Source organism: Ailuropoda melanoleuca, chromosome 1 (genome assembly GCF_002007445.2).
Source record: "Ailuropoda melanoleuca isolate Jingjing chromosome 1, ASM200744v2, whole genome shotgun sequence".
In the NCBI taxonomy this organism is placed as follows: Eukaryota; Metazoa; Chordata; class Mammalia; order Carnivora; family Ursidae; genus Ailuropoda; species Ailuropoda melanoleuca.
The window spans coordinates 157,118,687-157,142,270 of record NC_048218.1 but is presented as its reverse complement, the minus strand read 5'-3'; the positions used below and the strand labels follow the sequence as shown (position 1 = coordinate 157,142,270).

The following is a 23,584-nucleotide window of genomic DNA, read 5'->3' as shown; positions in this document are numbered from 1 at the left end:
GTGGCATCATATCTACTCAGTCATGAATGCTAGAAATATAAAAGTCATTCTAGACTTTTCCCCCAATTTTTGCATTAATTTTTGATTTCTCTATTTGTGGTCCTTCCAGTTCCTTCTTATTATTCTCTCACTCAGGCACTTACAGCCAAGAGTTAACAGGCTATATAATAATTACACAACCCATTTTAAGGAGTGTCCCATCTGCAACCAAAGTTACATTTCTTTTTTTTTCCAATATTTTGTTTATTTATTTGAAAGAGAGAGAGAAAGAGAGCATGAGTGAGGGGGGTGGGTGGGCAGAGGGAGAGAGAGAATCAGACTCCCTGCTGAGTAGGGAGCCCACCACAGGGCTTGATCCTGGGAACCCTGGGATCATGACCTGAGCCAAGGGCAGATGCTTAACCAACTGAGCCACCCAGATGCCCTCAAAGTTACATTTCTAAAAATTACATCTTGCCATTTTCAATGACAGTGGAGCTAGAGGGCATTACGCTAAATGAAATAAGTCAGTCAGAAAAAGACAATTATCATATGATTTCACTCATATGTGGAATTTAAGAAACAAAACAGATGAACATAGGGGAGGGGAAGGAAAAATAAAATAAGATAAAAACAGAGAGGGAGGAAAACCATAAGAGACTCTTAACTATAGAGAACAAATAAGGTTGCTGGAGGGGAGGTGGGTGGGGGGAAGAGCTAAATGGGTGATGGACACTAAGGAGGGCACTTGTTGGGATGAACACTGGGTGTTATATGTAAGTGCTGAATCACTGAGCTCTACTCCTTAAACCAATACTACACTATAGGTTAATTAACTTGAATTTAAATTAAAAGAAAAAAGTAGTAGTATTTCTGATCATCAGTTCTATTGCTTAAAATCCTTCAGAGGTTCACAACCACCATCTCTGCATGGAATTAAAGGCCCTTAATCATATGTCTCCTGCCTGTTCCACAGCTTCATTTCCTACTGTGGCAACATCATAGATCAAGCCCTTCAGTCATCCTCAAAACACACAACTTCCCTTCAATGATCTCCTTTTAAACGCCTCTCTGGCCTTCTCAATCTTGCATATTCTGGTTGGCTATATTACATACTGTTTACTTTGTCTTTTTCCTAACTCTAGACAGTGTGCTCTGAAGCAAGACACAGCAACATCTGCTTTGGAATAAATTCAATGGGCATCTGTCAATGCTTTTTGATTTAAGTAGTCCAGTCTCTATGAGCTCAGTTTCCTCACTTTTCCCCCCACCATCTACAAAGAAGGTTCTAAAGAAGAACAAATGAAATATCATACATTGAAAGTTCATAGCACTTGATACTCACAGAATGTTATTATTACTTTTTAAGATACACCCTTCATCCCATTTCAGTTGCCTCACTTAGAAGGTCTAAGTAGATGGGGCGAGAAATAAGAGCAAGCCGTTTTGTATGTTTGTTTGTAAGCTGACTGTTTCTTGTTTCAGTATTAGCAAATGAGCTATGATGCATCTGAGTGAAAGCTAAGATACTATATGTCCTGTCCAATTGTAGGTCTCGGAGGAATCTGACTAGGAATAAATGATCAATTCTCAGGATCACAAGGAGAAATGAAAATGAGGCCAGTGAACTGGGAGTGTCCTCTGAGTATACTGTTAGAAGGTTCTGGCTCCTCAGAGTCTCTCAGCCTGAAGCCTCACTCCTGGAGGCCTCCACATCCATATGGTGTCTCTGATAAAATTTCCATCCTTATATCTGAAGATCTATTTACTAATCAGACACTTTATGATTTAAAATCTTTCAGTGTGTGGCTCTTACTTCTGAATGGCCCTAAGAATTTTTTTGTGCTGGAAGAGCCAACTTAGCCATTCACAGAGAGGCAATCTCTCTATAAATGAACAGATTTCCACACGTGGGCTGTAATATATGCATAACACATTTCTCTCGGTGTTAATTTTGGTCTAACATCCTCCTGATGGGCTTGATTACCTTGGAGACTTACATCCTGTGCTCATGTATACGTAGCTGTTAGTCACTTCTACTAAGTTGTCTCACCACCATTTCTCAAGAATGATAATAGAAGACACAATATTTCAATAACTCATTTTTCCTTTTAACAAATGCTTATTCAACCTCCTGTTTTAAGGCGCTTTGCTAAGACTGAGTTAAATCTAAATCCCAAATAAAATAGACAAATTCTGTGAAGGTCCAGCTAACTCTGTAATAAAAATAACTGGAACCATTTGAGGATATCTAGCAAAAAGTTTTGTTAATTGACTTTCTATCTTTTAATTTATAAGTAAAAAAGTAAGTATCTTAATATAGATTTCCTTTAGCTGGTTTTATTATCCTTTTTCTAAAAATTGGAAATCCTAGACCATTGTTTATGATCAGTCATATTATTTATATGGCACCAATGCAAATAGTGTGTGAACCAACAATATACTGAGAAAGCAAAAGGATACGAATAACCATGGTGAGACAGTGTGGCAATAAGTGCCTCTTGGAATAGCGTATTAACTGTGAATAATAATAGTAATAATTTTAAAAATTGGAATTATTAAAGGCTTTATTCACTTTGCTTATTTTATTCATAGTGTGCTAATCAAATAGATGCATAACTGGGCTCTGATTCCATGTAAACAATCTATGTTGTGACAATCTCAAGGCATCTGGTTAAGTTAGATATCTCCCTTGGGGAATTAAAATGAAGCTCGAAGTGTTTGCTCTTAAAATCTGTACCCTAGTAGATAGCATCCAACACAGAATCAAACATCCCATCTAATTTTTCCAATGCCATGTTTCCAAAAGGAAATTACATTAAATTCCTCCATTCAAAATGCAAAAAGCAAGACATCCAAGAATGAGATTTCCAGCAGAATGTAATTTTAAAGACAGGATTTTTTTTTCCATTACTGGAGATATCAAACATTTTAAAAGCCTGTTCTTTCATAATTGGATTCCAGATCATTATTTTTTTGGCCAAAAAGAAAGGTTTTCTGCATTCTTAAAATAATTAGGCAGGATTTCAAATCAAATTATCCAATTTCAAAGCTCTATTTTTCTCTCTAAAATGCCTGTTAGAGAAGGAGTGCTGATGACTAAGCTCTGTGTCATTCTCATGGCTTTATTAGGAGAATGTTCTAAGTCCTTCACTTTCTATGTAATCAGAACTATAATTTCTTCAGGTTATTTTAAGATCCAGCTATGGCTAAAGCAGGAAACTCAATTTTATTCTGAGCTCTAGACATGTCGACACAGCAGAGCAGGGCTCCAGCTCTCTGGGCTATCTTCTTTCATAAACCTTCTTGCTTGGTGTCGGACCAAGGCTCTAGGCTAGTTGTACTCCACTCTCTGAGTATCAGGTAACTCTTTCCAAGACACTGAGGGTAGTAGGACTGTTATTTTGGAAAATGTGTGTTGACATATCATCCCTCTACAAATGAAGAGCTTACTTGTCCAGAAAGTACTACTGACTCTTCCTCATATCAATTTGAAAACCATATTCGACAGAAGGGCAGTTGAGAAAACCAGGTGCCAGAAACATTTGATAAAAAAGCAGAACAGAAAGCTCTAACTACACATGTCTACTTTAGTTCATCATATTCCCTTAGAATTTTATAACTTAATTAACCAACTCTATTTAAGCAGGCTGGTTGCCTCTCATTATGCTAAAAAAATTTCTGTGCTGCAGTGATATTAATAGTGAATGACATTTCTGCAAGGAACAGGTAACCCACTTCTACAACCATGAACTCTATCTAAAGTAAAGAAGGAAGAATAGGACAGTATAATAAACGTAAATAATAATTATCTGCAAGAGATATTCTTCCGAATGAAAACAAAAACACAGTATCATGTTAGTATTTTGATCTATACTGAAAGGCTCTCGTAGAGATGTCTAATTAATCTTTTTTTTAAAAGATTTTATTTATTTATTTGAGAGTGAGAGCAAGAGCAAGCGGTGTGAGCACGAGCGGGGGAGGCAAGGGGCAGAGGGAGAGGGAGAAGCAGACTCCCAACTGAGCAGGGAGCCCAACATGCGGCTTGATCCCAGGACCCGAGATCATGACCTAAGCCGAAGGTAGACACTTAACCGACTGAGCACCCAGGTGCTCTAGACATGTATAATTAATCTTATTACAGGTATAAATTTATTAATACTTTTCTATTGCTCCTACAACAATAACATGACAACAGCATCATAGATCTATTAATTGAGCTTACCATTCTAATGTATATAGTTATACTTTTTGGGATTTTTTCCCCATTCAACAATATATCTAACCCATTCTTCCATGTTAATATATTTAGACATTACTTATTAATCTTAATGACTATATAGCATTTCAGAGTATGGATTATGGCAATTGATTTTTATATTGTTCAATATTTAAACCTCCTTCAATTTTTCATCACAATAATACTGTAAATAAATACCCTAGTATAAATTCTTGAGCATTTGTGCATTTTTGTATAGCATTTACATGAAATTACTGGATTGCAGAGTATGTACATTTAAAATTTTGATAGTACAGTAATTTGTGATTCTCCAAAATTTCACCAGCATGCTCTTCCACTAATATGTGAGGGTGCCTTTTCCTCCAGCCCTAATTAACACTGCGTACTAGCAGTCTTTATTTTCGCTAATGTAATAGATGCAAAAATGGCCCCTCATTGATGTTTTAAGCATGACTGAAAATAACCATCTATTCATTTATTTATTGGCCATTTTTGGTTCTTTCTCTTTGAATGTGTTCTTCGTACCTTTGACCATCCTTCTATTGAGTTACTAGTATTTTTCTCATTGATTTATAGTTTGTATTTGCACTTTACAGATCTTCACTTTTGGGGTGTTTGATACATGTTAACTCTTTTCCATCTGTCATTTAGTGAAAAAGAGTGGCATCATTTATTATATAATTTGTTTCTGACTTAGAATGCCAAGTCAAACCTCACTCTTTTTTAACTCTCTCCAGATAGGATTACACTGAGAGAGATCTTTCCTAGAATGAGTTGTGATGACCTCATTCATAAGTTCGTTAATATAAATAGAAATATTTTTCCCAAGGCATAATATCTAAACTATAGTTTCTGCTAGCATCTTTTTCATTTTGGTTAGTGAAGTAGGGCCTTGTAAAACCAAGCTTTAGGTTCATTCTACACAAAGAGTTTCTCAGTCACTTAACGGAGCCAACAAATGTGTGTATAACTAATAAACAAAGCACTGGGCTTCCTGATGTAAAGATTCATTCTCCGTCATAAAACAGCTTTATGGGGCAGGAGACACATCCCATAACCTCAAGTATCTATCTTAATTCATATGGGAATAAACATTTCAGATGGATGAAGCCTCTCAAAATATTTTTTAAATGCCATTTTACTGTTTTAAGGGACTCTTTTCAAAATTGATTAGATATATCTCTGCTTTTAAAGATGCATGCAATATGGAGAACACAGGACCATCACTGGGCTCATCAGTTCCTGCCTTGTGACACAGAGATTCCCTCATGACTTGTTAGGCACAATGGGGGGCCCATATGAAATCAGGGTGCTCTTTTTGGTTTTAATTCTAGTTCTACTTTTTCACTATTTTTGTGTATGTGTGTTGCAGGGGGAGGGGGTCGTTCTGGCTTGCTGTTGGGCATTGTGGCTGTGGGTAAGCTTAGCTTGAGTACTGTGCCTTCAACGTGTGCCTTCTGATCTCAGGTTTGAGAACCCAAATAGCCACATTTGTTATCACTCCAAAAAATGACTATTTCTTTTTTTTTTAAGATTTTATTTATTTATTTATTATTTTATACAGAGAGAGACAGCCAGTGAGAGAGGGAACATAAGCAGGGGGAGTGGGAGAGGAAGAAGCAGGCTCTCAGCGGAGGAGCCCGATGCGGGGCTCGATCCCAGGACTCTGTCATCACGCCCTGAGCTGCAGGCAGACGCTTAACAACTGAGACACCAGGCGCCCCCAAAAATGACTATTTCACATTTACTGGGGTCACACATTTCTTGGAGAATTAGACAAAGAATGGTCTCCTAAGAAAAATGCGCGTGTACACAAATATATTAGTGTGTGGACAATTTCCAAGGATTCAGGGACTGCCTAAAAACCATTCATGGATTCCTTGGGCTCTCCTGGCTCTTTTTTGATTTACTTCAAGCTCCTGATTTTGGTTCATATTGAAAAAGTTTCTGGGACACTGGGGTAGCTCGGTCGGTTAAGTTCCTGCCTTGGGCTCAGGTCATGATCTCAGGGTCCTGGGATCAAGCCCCACATCAGGCTTCCTGCTTAGTGGGGAAATCTACTTCTCCCTCTCCCTCTGTCCCTCTTCCCGCTCGTTCTCTCTCTCTCTCTCTCAAATAAATAAAATCTTAAAAAAATATTTCTGAATGACTGAATCATTAATGGAAGTCAGTATGGTTAGAGAAGCCTAATCCCTGTAAAGTCAAGCACTGTGGGAGATAATAAACCAATAAATGAGAGACTATGTGAATATAAATAATGCCTTTTTAAATGCTTAATTAAAACATACGAAGCATGTCATTATCTGTCGATGGTAAAATTGTCCATGTTATTTCAAAAGGGAAAACAATGAAAACTATGTGTGCACACTGTATAACACTGTAAATGTGAGCATGTGAGTATGAAGACCGAGAAAAGAAAATGAAGAGGATCATTTGTATTTTTAAAACAAAAACTTGTGCTTTAGCCAGATGAGCTGTCATTCCAATGACTACTTCAGAAGGACAGGCAGGAGCTCCTTAGCATGTGAAAGATTCTTGTCCTCACTGCCCTGTTTCTTGTCAAATTTGCATTAGAGGCCCACTTTTTCACTCTGCTGTCATAATCCTGGCAGAAAACAGATGGAAGAAATGGAAGAAAAATGGAATAAAAGCCTCTTTAATTAAGAAACTTTGGCATTACTCATACTCCTCTACCTGCAAAGTCTTGTCCTTAAAGGTCGACAAAATGATCAAATCAGCAGTGAGAAAAACCTGGATGAAAATAAGAGAATACCAAAGGCAGTATATAATAGCTAATTCTTTAGAGCAAATGAGTAGAAGAACTATGAGAGCATCTGTTCTAGACTCTGAGAGTGGCAGAGAGGAGGAATGGAAAGGAGGAAATGACTCAAAGCAGTCTCTGAATCTAAGGACCTTACCTTTTAGTTCATTCATTCCCAAAGTTCTGGGTTCTTGCACGATACCATGCAAGCAATCTCGCTTCACATCAACCTACAAGTGGGGAGTAGTGAGAAAATATAACATCCTTGGAACTCATTTTCATAATGCATTCTTTGAACATTTCTCATTCATACAAACAAGCAGGGGATTAATTTTCCAATCTCTAAAATAAGGTATCTATGGAACCTCCAAATGGACAGTGGGAGTTGTAGATACAGGTCGAAAGGCTTAGGAGTGAGGTTGGAGCTTGAGGTAAAGATTTCTAAGTTACCAGCACAGAGCATGGAAGCAAGCACCTGAGAGTAGCCTTTAAAAGAAGAATGAATCTAGCCCATAGCCAACAAAAAAACTGAGCACAGGAACTGAAACCTGTTGAAAACATGAATGATCTTGACAAGGACCTCGAGCTCCAGATGTGGACACGGTCCTAGCCAACGCAGTGTTTTCAGCCCTGGGAGACCTGAGAACCTAGCTAGCCCATGCCTGGACTCCTGAGATAGAGAAACTGAGAGATATTTAATAGATGCTGTTATGAGAGAAAGAAAAAGAGAAAGAGAGAAAGAAGAAAGAGAGAGGGAGGAAGGGAGGAAGGGAGAGGGGAAGGAAGAGGGGAAGGGAGGGAGGGAAAGGAAAAAAGGAAGGAAGAAAGGAAGGAAGGAAGGAAGGAAGGAAGGAAGGAAGGAAGGAAGGAAGGAAGGAAGTCAGAAAGCTGTGAAATGAAGCAATCATGAAAGTGAAGCCCATTAATTGACATCAATGCCCATAAGCACCTGGCACTCCATAAAACCTTTCCAGATGTGTTTGTCTTTAAACACGATTTTTTCTATGTGTAAGATTGCCAGTTTTGAACCAAGAAGTTAGGAATCAGACTATATATTCATGTTTATTCAAAAAGAAATAAAAATGTATAAAGAATGCTGGCTGATTCATTTTTTTTTTTAAGAAAAAGAAGTCTAATATCAGATGTTGGTCCTTTAAAGTAATCCTTCTATGTAATTTTTTACTTTTATGCTAGAAGATGTGCGATTTTTCAGCAAAGCCAGATCAGATGTTCATTTACCATTATCCTAGAATTTAAATTTGACAGACGTTAAGAACACTCTCTAGGGCTCTTTTCTAAAAGCGGTAAGGAAGGTTGAGTTGGGTTTTTCCTGTTATAGTTTTCAAGGAAATATGATATTGAGTAGGATTGTAAGGTAACATTTTCTTTTCTGAAAGATACTATAATAACTTCAGCAATCCAGAACACACTAAAGATCTAAACATTTGGCCTCTTATCAGCCAAACTACATTTTCTATGGATATGAACTTAAATGAATATATATTACACATGAGAAATCTTTCCTAAGGGTCTTTTGACGCTTACTTTAGAAACCAAAGTAACAAGCTAGATCATTTGCTTTTTTTATTCCCTAATTACAGTGCACATAATAATTTAGGATAACAGAATGTGGTCCACTAGAAAGAGGCCTACAGGTGGATGAACAACTTAAAGAAAAATGCCATTTTTATCTGAAGGAAATAGCTGCCTACACCTTAGTCACTGCAGAATTTCCATATTCAAAGTATGACATAGTTAATATTCATAAAAATAATAATATATGCTTAATAAAAGTATCGTAACAAAGAAAGAGAAGATCTTCCTTACTTTTATCAAATCAAATACTGGCTTTTAAAATATATTCTTTATATATCTTTATGCTTACATAACCCAACGTAATGGGACTAGAAACATACAAAATACAAAGGTACGTATGCAGCTTAAAATCAGCTGTTGTAAATGATTTTCAATTCAATCATTCATTTAGTCATCCCACAAACATTTGTAGAAGGATTATTACATGCCAGGCGTTCTTCAAGGTCTTAGGTTTGTTAATATGAATTTCCATGTTTTAATTAATTCAGGGATTTTATTTTTATCTTACAGATACTGTCTTAGATACTAATGAATGGTTCAGGGAGGGAACCAATTTTGTTCTCCAAAATCATAACGCATTTTTATCTCATCCACAAGACAGAGGACTGATTACCATGATTCTGTTAACCGGCTATAACTCTTGGTCTAGAATATTGTAGCTCACTGAATGTATACCAAATTCTACTTCATGTGCTGTTAATAGTTAAGCCCTAGATTCCACATAATAATGTCTAACGCTGTGGAGTTAGAAATCTTTGCAAACTGGCTTTCACCAACTACCCAAGTAGCTAAAAAAATTTTCATTCTCAGAGTACTGAATATTTGTGAATGACTGATGTGTTTTTGGCAAAGAAGTGAATACTTCAGTAAGGCACACTATATTCAGCAATGAGATACACTTAACATATGAAAGAAAAATTTCCATGCATTACATTTCAAAAGATTGGAATGAGAGAGAAGGAAAAAATACTGTTGTTATCTTGATCGCAACATGTAGCTTTGGCATCATTTAAATATCACCCAGAGTAGGTGCAAAACCCAATAAAGTAAGACTCTAGAACCAATAACCAATATAGTCTCTCTCGCTTTCTAAATTCTAACTATATTAACTATATTGTTAATAACTGAGGTTTAGAAAAACTTATGAATAAAAAAATTCCCAAGGACTCTGTAGTACTTAGTCCAACATACTATTTTTGCGAAGAAAAGTACTTTGATTTAAATATATGGTCAAAAAAAGAGATAGGTGGAAATGATGCCTTATCTAACAACTGACTTGCAGCAATTGAATATATTAAGTGGTAATATTTAGTAAGGCATTTGAATAAATTTCTGCTTCTTTATAATAATTTGTTATAGTGCTATTGAAACTGAAATTTCTGCTATATTTATTAGTCCAAAATAACACCTATTTTTTAAAAGTGAAATGCAATTCTAAAGATCTAGAAAATTCAAATTTAGTCACTGGGCAAAGAGATAGGAAGGAAAAAAAATGAACACTGATAATAAAGCCTTATATTTCTGATTAACAGTAAAAAGCTAATCTTCATTACTAAAATGGAAGCAAATAATATCTGGTTCTAAGCTACAAGAGGTTAGTAAGTAGTCATAGTTTTCCTTCTGCCTTCTGTTACTATTAGAATAGTAAAGGGAAACAGAAAATTAATTCAATTATAATGGTAATACATGCATTATATGCATACACACATACACACAGTGCATGCATGCATGCAGAAGAAGGAGGAGTGGATTGTTCTGATTGCTTTCAAGTATCAAACTAAGCTAAGGAAGTCATAACAGTTACTTAATAGTTCTTTGTAAACAGGTCGCACCAGTGCTTTTGTGAATCCGTGAAACATTCAAAACCAGTGAGGCACTAGCACAAGCTTCAGAAGAAGGTTGTAACAAATCAGAGCAGAACAAGTTTCTAAGTCTAAAACACGTAGGATTGGGGCACCTGGGGGGCTCAGTTGCTTAAGCATCTGCCTTCAGCTCAGGTCATGATCCCAGGACCCTGGGATCGAGCCCCGGTGTCCCTCCTCAGTGGGGAATCTGCTTTTCCCTCTCCCCCTGCTGGTTCTCACTCTCTCTCTCAAATAAATTTTTAAAAAATCTTTAAAATATGTAGTATTATAAACTGAGAGACTAACACATTACTGTGGCAATTTGTTCCATCACAATTACTTTTGGAGTACAAGAAAGACAATGCTATGACCTGATCTGTTTCAGGTGATTACAAAAGGTGACTCACCGACATTTTTTAAAGCTGGTAGGGACCTTAACAGGAATTCAGGCAACTCCCCTCACGGTTTATAGATATCAAGACAACTAAATTACCTACTTTCACACAGAGAGTGGCAGACCCTGAGCTAAAACCCTCCGTGAGACTAGAGGCTGGTGTTTTTTCATCGGTTTCATTATTCCTGAACTCTTTGACATACTATTACTAGGTTGATAAAAATATGAATGAACATATAAAACAATACACTAAGTTTTCTAGCTATCACATTTACTATGCCATGCAATTTTTAAATTGTTCTCGCATACACTGGGATTAGAATTACATTCAGCACATTTCTGGTATGCATGGAAAAATAAAAAGGTAAAGAATGTTCTGTTCCTTTAGCTCTCAAATGTTGCTTTCTAAAGACAAACTACCAGATATTGGTATGTGAAGACAACGAAGCATGAGGACAAGGAAGAGCCTGTTAGTCCTATGTTAACAGTATGAAAACTATGTCATTTCCAGTTTGCTGGGAAAAGGCAGATTGTATGCAACATTCAAACGTTCCTTGCCAAACTATTCACCTTCTTCTGTTTTGTTGAAAATGGTGCCAAAGGCCACACTAGCCTTTATTCTGAAAAAGAGCCAAATACATTTAGGACTTACGGGCCTTTGCACTGGTTCTTTCTACCTGGAATGCCTTTTCTTTGCATGACTGGGCTCTTCAAGTCACTCAGGCCTCAGCTTAAAAGTTATTTACTCATTGGTGTTCTCAGGCACCCACTAGTATTTTGTGAGGCTTTAGGATGGAGCACCTACCTTTTTTCCTTGACTAAACTGTCAGCCCTATTTCCCTCAACACTACTCTAAAATCTCAATCTTTTATTTAATCAATCTCAAATTGTCTTTTGAAAATTGGTGAGCTATACAAGCACTGAGTACTTCTCTCAGTAGTTTAGTTTTACTTAACTAAAATTCTTCCCAAACCTTAAAAAAATTGCTTCTCATCCCTCGGTAAAAATGCATGACTCTGTATACATTATACATTGGCTTTGTAGAAATTTAAATTGTAACCTGTCTAACTGAATAACAATGGTATTATAAAAATAAATATTTCAGTATATCATTTGACAATGAGTTTACAAACTGAATACATTAATTGTTCCCAAACCATTTAATTAATAACAGTTCTCTGACCATAGTGTGTGATGCAATTCTGTCATATGAAAAGTTATTAATAATAACTCTGTATTTTGGTCCTTTTATCTATTTGTCTTTGTCCCTTGCCCAACCAACCAATCATTGTTAATACAGCTTTGTATGACTTCATATCTATTCTTCTTCTCCTCATTTGTTGTTTTACAAAATTGCCACTTATGCATTTATTCTTACATTTGAATTTTAGTCAGTATGCAATATTCTCTGATAGCATTTTAAATGAACTTATACCAACACACAGTGCATCTGTAAAGCACATAAGAATTTGATATTGGGCTACCAATGAGGCAGAGAGCTGAAAGGCTGGTAGAGTTGGTGAGGAAGGGAGATTTACTATTTACTAGTATGCATTTGCTATACATATTTACCATCTATAATACCATTTGGTACACTTGATTTTTGTATTATGCATGAATTATCTATTTCTTAAAGAAAGTTGGCTACTTTAATGACAAAGAAATTTATAAATTGAATTGGGAATAAATGACCTTTTAAAGACACAGTCCTCCAATTTATGAACACAGTGTCTCTCAAATTCAATCATGTTTTCTTATTCGCTCTTCAATAATTTTACCAATTTCTCCATAAAAGCTTCAATTGCTATGTAAATGGTATCATCTTTTATCACATTTTGTGTAATCTTTTTAATTCTTTCTGTTTTATGCTGACCTTGTACTGAGCAAACAACTTTTTTTAATTCTTTAAAAATTTTTATTTAAATTCCAGTTAGTTCACATACAGTGTAATATTAGTTTTAGATGTACAATTTAATGATTCAAAACTTCCATATAATACCCAGCTATCATCACAAGTGCGCTCCTTAATCCCCATCACCTATTTCTCCAAATAAGACATACAGATGGCCAACAAACAGACACATGAAAACATGCTCAACATCACTCATCATCAGGGAAATGCAAATCAAAATTATAATGAGATATCACCTCACACCTGTCATAATGGGTAAAATCAACAACACAAGAAATAACAGGTGTTGGCAAGGATGTGGAGAAAGAGGAACTCTCCTGCACTATTGGTAGGAATGCAAACTGGTGCAGCCACTCTGGAAAACAGCACGGAGTTTCCGCAAAAAGTTAAAAATAGGTGATGGGTATTAAGGAGGGCACGGATTGCATGGTGCACTGGGTGTTATACGCAAGTAATGAATCATGGAACTTTACATCAAAAACTAGGGATGTACTGTATGGTGACTAACATAATATAATAAAAAATATTATAATAAAAAAAAGAACTACCCTACAATCTAGCAATTGCATTACTATGTATTTACATAAAGAATACAAAAATACTAATTCAAAGGGATACATGCATCCCAATGTTTATAGCATCATTATCTGTAATTGCAAAACTATGGAAACAGCCCAAGTGTCCATCAACTAATGAATGGATAAAGAAGTTGTGGTATATATATACAATAGAATATTATTCAGCCATAAAAAGAATGAAATCTTGACACCTGCAATGACATAGATGGAGCCAGAGAGTATATTATGCTAAGCAAAATAAGTCAGTCAGAGAAAGATAAATACCATATGCTTTCACTCATATGTAGAATATAAGAAAGAAAACAAATGAGAAAAGGGAAAAAAGAGAGAGAGAGAGGCAAACGAAGAAACAGACTCTTAACTATAGAAAACAAATCGATGGTTACTAGAGGAGAAGGGGGGAGGGTTGGGGGATGGTTTAAATAACCGAACTTGGATTAGTTTCTTTTCCTTTCAAATTCTTATACATCTTATTTTATGTTCATGTCTTGGAACTTTGACGAGCCTCTCCAAAGATAAACTTCCTGATGTTAAAGAAAATGCGTTTTAATTTTACCAGTAAAGACAAAGTTTCAGATAGGGTTTTGTTTGATAATGCTCACTTTCTTCTATTCTTAGTTTACAAGCAGTTTCTACCCTAGAAGGGTATTGGATTTTATTGAATATTTTCCTCTAATGAGATGGTCACATTATTTTTTCATTTAATCTGTTAACAGGGTAACATTCACTGATAGGCTTTTCTCTTTTAACCATTCTCTCACTCCTGGAATTATCTCTCTATAAAAGAAAACCCAAATGGCTGATAACATGTGAAAACCATTCAACTCTACCAGTAATCAGAGAAAGTAATGCTGTTCTATTTTTCATCTTTCAGCTTGGCAAAAGTATCCAATGATGCCAGATATATGTGAAAAATGATTCTCACATATATGATTGGTAAAGCATAAAGAAAATCTCTACTATATTGGTTCATTGCCCAAGGAAGTTGACTAGGCAGTAGAAAATCAAATAGAAAGATACTCTCTCCCACGTCCACAAAGCAATTTAATATGTTTTCTAGTCATCTAAAAAATGGAAAAGATTTTCTAGAATAAATTTAAACAAGGTTTTCTACAGTTATATTCATATTCAGGTTTAGGATTATCTGCTGCAGAAAAAAAAAGACCGCTGATCTTTCCAGGCCAATGATACAGGAGAAGTTCCATTTAATTATTGGGATAATGGACAGTCAGAGTTAACCCTTGATTAAAATCTGAAAGAAGTGATTACAGATTAAGAGCATTGTTTTTATTATGTTTAATTACCAGTTGCCTTAGATTGTTTATATTGTTCTCCTTCTTACAGTATACAAAAGTAGGTTAACTTAGTACCCAAATATTTTTTTCTAACATTTTTAAGTTTACTTTTCAGAAAAGAAAACAGATGAGTGATTCCAAGTAACTGAATGTATAGCTGCAAAAATCATAATCTTTGGAAATTGAACTAATTTTTATTAATGCTTAATTAATTTGCTTAACTAATTTTTTTAATGCTTAATATAAGAATGACAATCTTCTAAATCCAAAGCCAACCAACCTTGATTTGTGCCATCTCAATACAACTATTATAGCAGTTAGAAACCTACCTTGGACTCACAATAATGAGAGCACACAACTGGCACAGCAAGGGAAAGAACATTGGCATATATTCATTCCTGTACTCTACTAAGCTGAGTTCAACAGCTATGTTACAAAATTTGGTTTTATTATCCAACCTCTCTCTTGGACCTCATTTATATGAACTAACTCAATTAATTTTCTAAGCCTTAATGGCTTAATGTACTCTTCCTGTGCTGAGTTTTAAGGCTAAACCAGAGCAAAGACTTCCCAGAAAAAACTTGCATCTTTTCCTACTTATATTATACTTATTCTCTTCACTGCTCCTCTCCTACTTGGACATAAATATATTTATTTCCTTCTTCTCCTTGAATAACTGTGTACAGACACTGATTCACTCCTTCTGTCTTTAACACACACTATGTGAACTCCCTGTCCTGACATTTCACTTTAGATAGTTTTTTTAAATTACTGATACCCTTGGCATTCACATTTGATTATTAAATTGTTTACCAAAAAATCTTTTCCATTGCTCCCTTCTCAAAGAATATAGCCAATTAAGTAATACCTGAATCAATGCAGATGAGCTCTAAATAGCAATCTGAGGGGCAAAACTGTTTCAAATTGATACTACTGTTAGCCAAAAGAAATCTATCCATTTTTGTCTTATCTAAGAAAACTGTCTCTACATAAAAACTTCACAAAAAAGAAAAATAGGAGATAATGTGAAGCAGTGTTTGAATAATAAAAAAGTACACCTGTAATCATTTTCACAACCAGATTTATTCTCCTTGGACCAAAAAGAATGCATTTATATTCAGGCAGTCTTAAATTAACTATTGCACACTTAATATGTTGAATGCAGACACATATTTCATGAAATTTCTATTGGAATTATTGATTTTAATATCAAGTTGAGGAAGAATATTATCAAATTCCTTCCCTAAGAATAATTGAAATATTTAAGATCATATACATATTGTCAAAACACTGGAAGTCATTCTTGACTTATACGCTATAATGAATGGTTTTAATTTTAAGCCAAAGGCTCTGACATGCCAAGAAGTTTATAATGTTGAAATTTAAAAAAAAAAACAAAAAACAAAACACTAAAAAACCTGAGGACTTATTTTCTAAATAAAAGAAGGAATAATTTTTTAAAAATAAAAATTCTATAAAAACAGACTGTGATACCACTGTACTCTTTAATCACTCATTCATTCATCTAAAAATAGTCTCAGGGATCAATTATGTGCTAGGCACTGTAGCGAATAAAAATAGAAGTAAAACATGATCCTTTTCCTCTTGGAGCTTATAATGTAACTAATGGGGGGATGGGGACACACATACATAAATAACCACAGTGTGAGACAGAAAGTGGGAATTTCTAAGGTAGTAATAAAGAACTATGGGGGAGGAGATGTGGGGAGAAGATAATATACATAACTGGGAAAGTGTTGCAGGGGATGGGGGGAATTAGGAGACATTTGAACCGTGCTTTGTAAGAGTTAGGATTTCTCCCAGCAAAGACTAACTGGAACAGAGCAGCAGAAGGGTATTTCAGAAAAAGCAAACAGCTGATTATTAGTGTACACACACACGTGCGTGGCAATAACAGATAAACCAGAAATCTGGCCTAAAAATACAGTTGTCAAGTACTCAATAATTGAATTGAATTGATTAAATGAGACAATCCTTGGGGGAAAATGTAGTTATTAACTATTTCCCTCAAACTACACTGTGAAGCCAACAAAACATATTGTCCAGGAGTTTGGCTCAGTCCCAGTATTCTTGAGGTTAAAGAAAATGGTAGATGATCTCCTTCCCCCGTTCCCTCACCTATTCACTGATAAAGGCTTCCCCATCCTCTACAGAAGGCAGAACTCAGTGGAGTTTAAAATAGCTCCAGAACACTTCCTGCTCTATTCTAACTGTGCTTTCATTCCTTTTGACTTAGACCAATTGGAATGTTGAGGGAAAACCCCATGAGGCATCAAGCATGTGAGATCATGTGTCAGAGCCTCAAAAATGTTTGTCCATCCTACTATGTGTATCCATCAATGTTCCCTACCCATGAGAAAGCAGAACATGGGGGGAAATAGCTTTTAGCACATTGCCGTTTCTCCCTTTTTAAAAATAGATCTAAATACTTCCTTACTCAACTTTTGTAACAATTAATCACAAATCTATCTACTTCCCAACATGATGAGACAATGTATTCTAAACATTTCGTTTAGGTGTTACAGTTCTACAGCTCTACAACAAATTTGCTATTTATCCCATGATTTTCCTGAATTAAATACTTGGTGCATTGAAAGGGATCAATAAATATCCATGAAATGAATATTGGATTATATAACCCCTTTCACAAAGTGTGCAAGACTGTAAATTTGGGAAAATTTTTTCAGGCTTTTATTCTAACTTTGGTGGATGATATACTGTCCCCATTATTTTTGGCCCCCAGGGAAGAGGAATTCATCACTTCACTAAACTTCTAGGATGGCTCATACTGCTTGGGTAAGAAGTTTCAGCATATTTGAGGTTAGAGCTGGAATGATGGGCAGAGATGAACTTTTGGAGAAGAACCAAGGTAAGTGGTTCGAAAAGTCCTTAATTTGTAGCCAAAAGCCTCAATCCTAGGGAGAGGTCACCGGATTCCAAAATCTCACTTTGGAAAACAGAGAAAATCTATAGCTAACAGCCTTCCCCTCGCTTTCTCACCTACTCACTGATAAAAGCTTCCCTCTCTCTTACACTGGGCAGAGGTAAGTGGAGGCTAAAATAGCTCTGGGACACTTTCTGCTCTATTCTAACTGCTTTCTTTCTATTTGTTCTAGATCAAATGGAATGTTGACGGGAAACCCTTTTCTACTGGGAAGATGTTCTTTGTATCTTAGCCTCCTCAAAAGGCTTTATTATTTGCACTGCCTTTGCTACCATCAGTCATTTTCTATTTCATTTGTCTCTTATTTTTTTTCCTCAGTACCTATTACTGTCTAAAGTAGCCTTATCCATCCATCATTCAATTGAACAGTCAGTCAAACATACATCTCCTGATCTTGTTTCATAGTTGTATCCTCTGTGTCTAAAACAATACCTGGTACATGGTTGGCTCTCAAATATTTTTGAGCGAAGAAATGAACAGATGAATGACTATTTCAACTCAGCTTCTAAAACTTCAAGCAATTACATCATCTCCCCAAACCTTCAACCTGCTAATTAAGAGTGGTCGGGATGCAGTGAGTTCCTGCAATTGCTTCTACTTCCAGTCCTCTGAATTTATTTACATCTGGACTTCTTTGAGAATACACTTAAATTGCTGTGTGTTTCCTGTTTTTGTCTGTCGTTTTGCAAGTTCCTAATGGTCTGTGGATTTCTTATGTTGCATGCAAGCACAAGAAGATTTGTCTTTTAAAAAGACAGTATGTTTTTCAGTAAATAACTCAATAATAAAATTATGCATATTCCTACAGAGTTCTAAGTTTTCCATACTAAAGCATGTCAATTAATGTGTAACATGAAATGTATTAACATACCGCATTAACATTTCATCATCTAGTAACAAAGAGTGAATAATCAAGAAATATAAAATGAAAATTTAAAAGAGTAAAATCACAATTCTACTTGTAAAGCAATATATCAATTACCAAGATCTGAGTTAAACTTACAGTTTAAGTAAGCTAAGAGATCACTTCTCGAATGTGAAACTACATTTTCTTTTACATGAAATTTGTCGGATTCACCAAGAGTTAGTTATACCAGAAGAGTTAGCAGAGGCTTCCACCTCCTTTTTTTATATCCTGAGATTTTTTTGTTTCATCTACTTAAATCAGCAACTTAATGAGTCATAGCCATAATATCTTTTATAATTATATTTCATAAATCGTTGCAATAAAGCCAGAAGCATAGATGACATTATTTTACAGGTATTGTAATATATTATTAAGAGTCATTTATGATGTACATTTGCTTATTTTTCCACACTGTATAGCCAACATGTATATTCATTGTATTTATAACATTTTATTGTTTTTCATAAACCATCCTTTAGACCCAGTCTTCATGGAATTTTAAAAAGTACTGTATAGGGGCGCCTGGGTGGCATAGCGGTTAAGCGTCTGCCTTCGGCTCAGGGCGTGATCCCGGCGTTATGGGATCGAGCCCCACATCAGGCTCCTCCGCTATGAGCCTGCTTCTTCCTCTCCCACTCCCCCTGCTTGTGTTCCCTCTCTCGCTGGCTGTCTCTATCTCTGTCAAATAAATAAATAAAATCTTTAAAAAAAATAAAAAATAAAAAGTACTGTATATCTTTTGGAGGAATTTTAGAGAATTTAGATTTCTTAGCTTTAAAAAAGTTCTAATTATGTTCTTAATAATACAGTCATTCTTACAAAGTGAAAAAAAAAGTGTGTGTGTGTGTGTGTCTGTGTGTGTGTGTAAAATGCCATTTTCCCTGGAAGGGTCAACAACGAGGAGCCCTATTTATGAGCCATATTAACACCAAACAGAGAGCTTAGCAATGTCTGTTTCTAAAAATAAACCCTGTGCGTCTCTTGTTGTCATCATCAACCAGAGTCTTCGGTGCTCTGTGACAGAAAGCATCAAGGCTGCTTCTTTGCCTTTCCACAAGCATTCTACATCAATACCCCAAGTCTTCCCTTTTCTGTCAAGGTGGCAGAGATAAAAAGAATTCTGCAATCACCCTAAACACACATTTAAACATTATTGCCCCTTAAGCAGACAGTTATCATGTTGTTTTGGCAGCAGGAAGGAATCTGTGGTTTCACTTGAATGTTATTCTTCTTTATTTAAACTACTAGAAATAACCCAAAAATGACAGAATGCTCTTTCTATAAATAATCATTCCAGTGTAGAGTTATATTAGGAGGTAACTCAGATGGCATGATAACGCCTAACAAGCTAATCTTAGACCTGCGATGCCATAAGATAGAAATACCCAGGCTAAGAATAACTGACCCAAAGGAGTCAGCCTGCTAAAGAGAGCCACAGACGTGTGGCCATCTGCAGATTTTAATGCACCTAATGATCTTTTGAAAGCTTCTGTCCCCTGGAAGGCAATAAATTATGTTGGTCATTAACATGACAATCAATAATGGCTCCACAACGTATTCCATAAAGATGGCTCAAGATCCTCATAGCCAGTAAGATTATACAACTTAGCTGATGGAAACCAAGGAGTTGGCTCTTGAAGAGTTACATTAGTTCCTAACCGGTGAATTTAATGCATAAATGTAACTCAGGATAAAGTAAAATGGAATATAATGTTGGTACATAAAAATATCGCCATCCAGTTATCACCTAAAATGTCCAAATTGGACCCATATTGGACCAATATATATTCAAAACAGAGTAAAATTTTGTTAGCTAGGTTATTCTTTTGGCTTAAGAATGTGACATAACACGTTGAGATCAGGTTTTGAGTGGAGACACAGACTTTACTGACTCCCCTCCCCCCCATTTTTAGGTAAGGAAGTGGGTATAATTCTAATATTTTGGTTAAAAAACACACTGAACCCCATGGGGCTAATATTTGGGGGAAAAAACCCAAAAACATTCTTCTGCTAAATTACATTAGTAATAATGTTCTATTCTGAAGTGGTGCAAACCTTACCTTTATGACTTATAAGATGTACTGTGAGCAGTGGCAAACATGCCAAATGCACTGGGGACATTGATTCTGTCCAGAGTGTGTGCTCATTGCGCTGCGTTATCATCAAATCTCATGGAACTCTGGAGGTTGCCTAGACTCTCTCAGTAGATAGTGTTAACTTGCTCCAATTTCATTATTAAGCCCTGGAAATGTGAAGTAAGGCTCCTCCACCAAGCCTTTCAACATAGTTGCCTATTTGTGCCTTAAATCTCCCAGGACTAAGAAGTATGCCTAGCCATTTATCTATAAATATAGACGATACCAGATATGAAACACTCTATCCAATGCAAAATATTTTTTTCTCTTTGAGAAAAAGAGGCAGAGACATGGTAAACAGGAACAGAGACATGGAAAACAAACCAAGTTCAAACCCGACCCTGCGAGTTCCTGGCCATGATCGCCATCAGTAAGTTCCTCTGAACCTGTTCCCATATCTGCAAAATATGAATAGTGCTGTAACTACTACAGACCTCTTCAAACTGCAGGAAGGATTAAATGATAAAACAATGCCTGGTACAGAAAAAGCTTCTGAAACATTAGTTATTATGTCAATATGAAGAATGACAGTGATAAAAAATGATGAAAACACAGGGCTTCAACCACTGACCTCCTAAACTTCCACGAACAATTAGATCAGAGTGGAATGTGGCAGAAATACCATGAAAATGATAACTGATTGTGATATTTTTTTAATCTAAAATGAGTGGTTCCTGAAGTAAAATCATATATTGAAAATACACAACTGAATTTTATTTGTAAGCAGATTAAAAAAGCATCCTCAGGGGCGCCTGGGTGGCGCCATCATTAAGCGTCTGCCTTCGGCTCAGGGCCTGATCCCAGCGTTCCGGGATCGAGCCCCACACATCAGGCTTCTCCACTAGGAGCCTGCCTCTTCCACCCCCACTCCCCCTGCTTGTGTTCCCTCTCTCGCTGGCTGTCTCTCTCTAATACATAAATAAATAAATCTTAAAAAAAAAAAATCCTCAAAGGCGGGGGGGGGCGGGGGGGCAAACCAAAATACAGACTCTTAACTATAGAGAATTGTTACCAGAGAGGAGGTGGGCAGGGATAGGTTAAATAGGCCATGGAGATTAAGGAGTGCACTTGTCTCAATGATCACTGGGTGTGGTATTTAAGTACTGAATCACTAAACTGCACACCTGAAACTAATACTACACTGTATGTTAACTAACTAGAATTTAAATAAAAACTTTTAAAAAAGCACCGTCAAGACTAAAATTTAAATCATGTTCAATTCACCAAAATCTTTTCTAGTTCACCCTACATGTAGTTCCCTGAAAACTTTCTGGGTAAACATATTTTTACTAATGTAAGAACTCCCAGGCCACAATGTAATTTAATGGAAATTCAGTGAAATTTTCTTGGTTTTTTTGCTTTGTTTTGTTTTTAATTTCAAATTTTAAGATTTAAACCTATTTTAACACATTTTGGATATATGTCATGCCCTCGATACCCACCAAAACTTACCTCAAATAATTGAAAAAGACATCCATAGGGCTATAACTGTGTCAAGACTGAATATAAATTATAAATTGAATGTTTCAATATAAGTGGTAGGCCATGAGGGGAAGAAGTAAAAAAAAAAAAAATGAAGTTCTGGGGTATTTCCAACCTTATCAACATGCAAAGAGTTTAATCATAAGTAAATGACTAGTTACACTTTGTGGTTTGGTAAATTTCCTTCTTCCTTAAATGTAGTTGTCATTGGATTTAATGATTGGGTATTTTAAAAGCACTATATATAAAAGGCCTATCACTTATTTCACTATGGAAAATTTAATATTAAAATAATGAATGGAACTGATACTCTTCTAGAACCTAAGCATTACTTAGTTTTGTATTCATGAACCATAGCATCGTAGAGAAACCCTAAATATAATGTTCTCTGATAACACCTAAAGTGTAGGTCAGTTAGTATTGCAAAAATTCATTTAAATTAAATTTGTTTTGTGCAAGTGACTTAGTGGGGGTAGAATGGGACTAGTAAATATAAGGTATTTTCTCATTCCTTCATCTCCTAATTGTCAATCTCCCAAAATGAGAAAAGGAAAAAGTGTCCATAGTAAGGACACAATGCATCCAAGCCAACCACTGGCACGTCATCTTTCGTTCAAGAATGGGACAGACCACAGCACTGCCACTCTGATTTGAAGCACATGCCAAAATATCTTTGAATTTCTCTACAGAAAGCTTATTTTTAAAGTCATTTTCATGGACTTTTATTCCAATTAAATTGTTTTCAAAGTATTCCAATTCAGAAAAAAATTGTTAAAATGCAGTTACTATTCCAGATTGTTAAAATTGTTCATTACTCTGAAAATGTAATAATTATAACAACATACTGGCAAAGAAATTGCATTTTGAATATTTTAAAAATAATCCTCCTTCAGTGTACTGAAAAGTTTATACATTAGATAAATTTCCTTTAATATTTTCTGCATCCTTCAAAGCCAACATTAAAGGAATATTTTACTCAAATTTATAGTAAATGCTTGTAATACACTAGTCTACCATGTTGGTTTTCCTCTTTTCTAAAAATTGATTTACAACCCTACAGAGACCAAGTGTTCTTCCATAACTACTCTTTTTAGGGTTCCTTCTAACAACAGATAGTACTAAGAAAGGCTTTCTATTCAATTTTGTAAAAAAAAAATTATCACTGTTAAAATGATGTGTATCTTCATGAAAATGAAGTAACACCCACGATTCAACTGAAAGAAATTACATAGTCTACTTCCTTCATTTAATTATTTATATCTTAAGACATACAAACTAAAGAAAGTTACAAAGAAGGGCGCCTGGGTGGCTCAGTTGGTTAAGTGTCTGCCTTAGGCTTGGGTCACGATTCTGGGGTCCTGGGATGGAGCCCTGTGTTGGGCTCCCTGCTCCTGCTCCTGCTCGGCAGGGAGTCTGCTTCTCCCTCTCCCTCTGCCCCTTACCCGTTTCCCCCAGCTCGGGCTTGCTTGCTCTTTCTCTCTTTCCCCTTCCTCTCA

The 23,584-nt window shown here is 35.8% G+C and overlaps 1 protein-coding gene across 35 annotated transcripts in view; it reads right to left on the bottom strand.

The window, feature by feature from the left end:
- Window positions 1-23,584, bottom strand: part of HDAC9 (histone deacetylase 9) — a 974,909-nt gene that overhangs the window by 565,922 nt on the left and 385,403 nt on the right. For 5 of the 35 annotated variants that reach the window (XM_034668924.1, XM_034668925.1, XM_034668927.1 and 2 more), the window contains one exon: window positions 7,138-7,210. The exons of 29 other annotated variants lie outside the window; for them this stretch is intronic. In XM_034668924.1, the coding sequence (XP_034524815.1) occupies window positions 7,138-7,153 (16 nt within the window). In that variant the 5' untranslated portion in view covers window positions 7,154-7,210. Of the gene's footprint in view, window positions 1-7,137; window positions 7,211-20,930; window positions 20,997-23,584 lie in introns of those variants that run through there. One more of the 35 variants, XM_034668928.1, reaches the window with a different exon arrangement.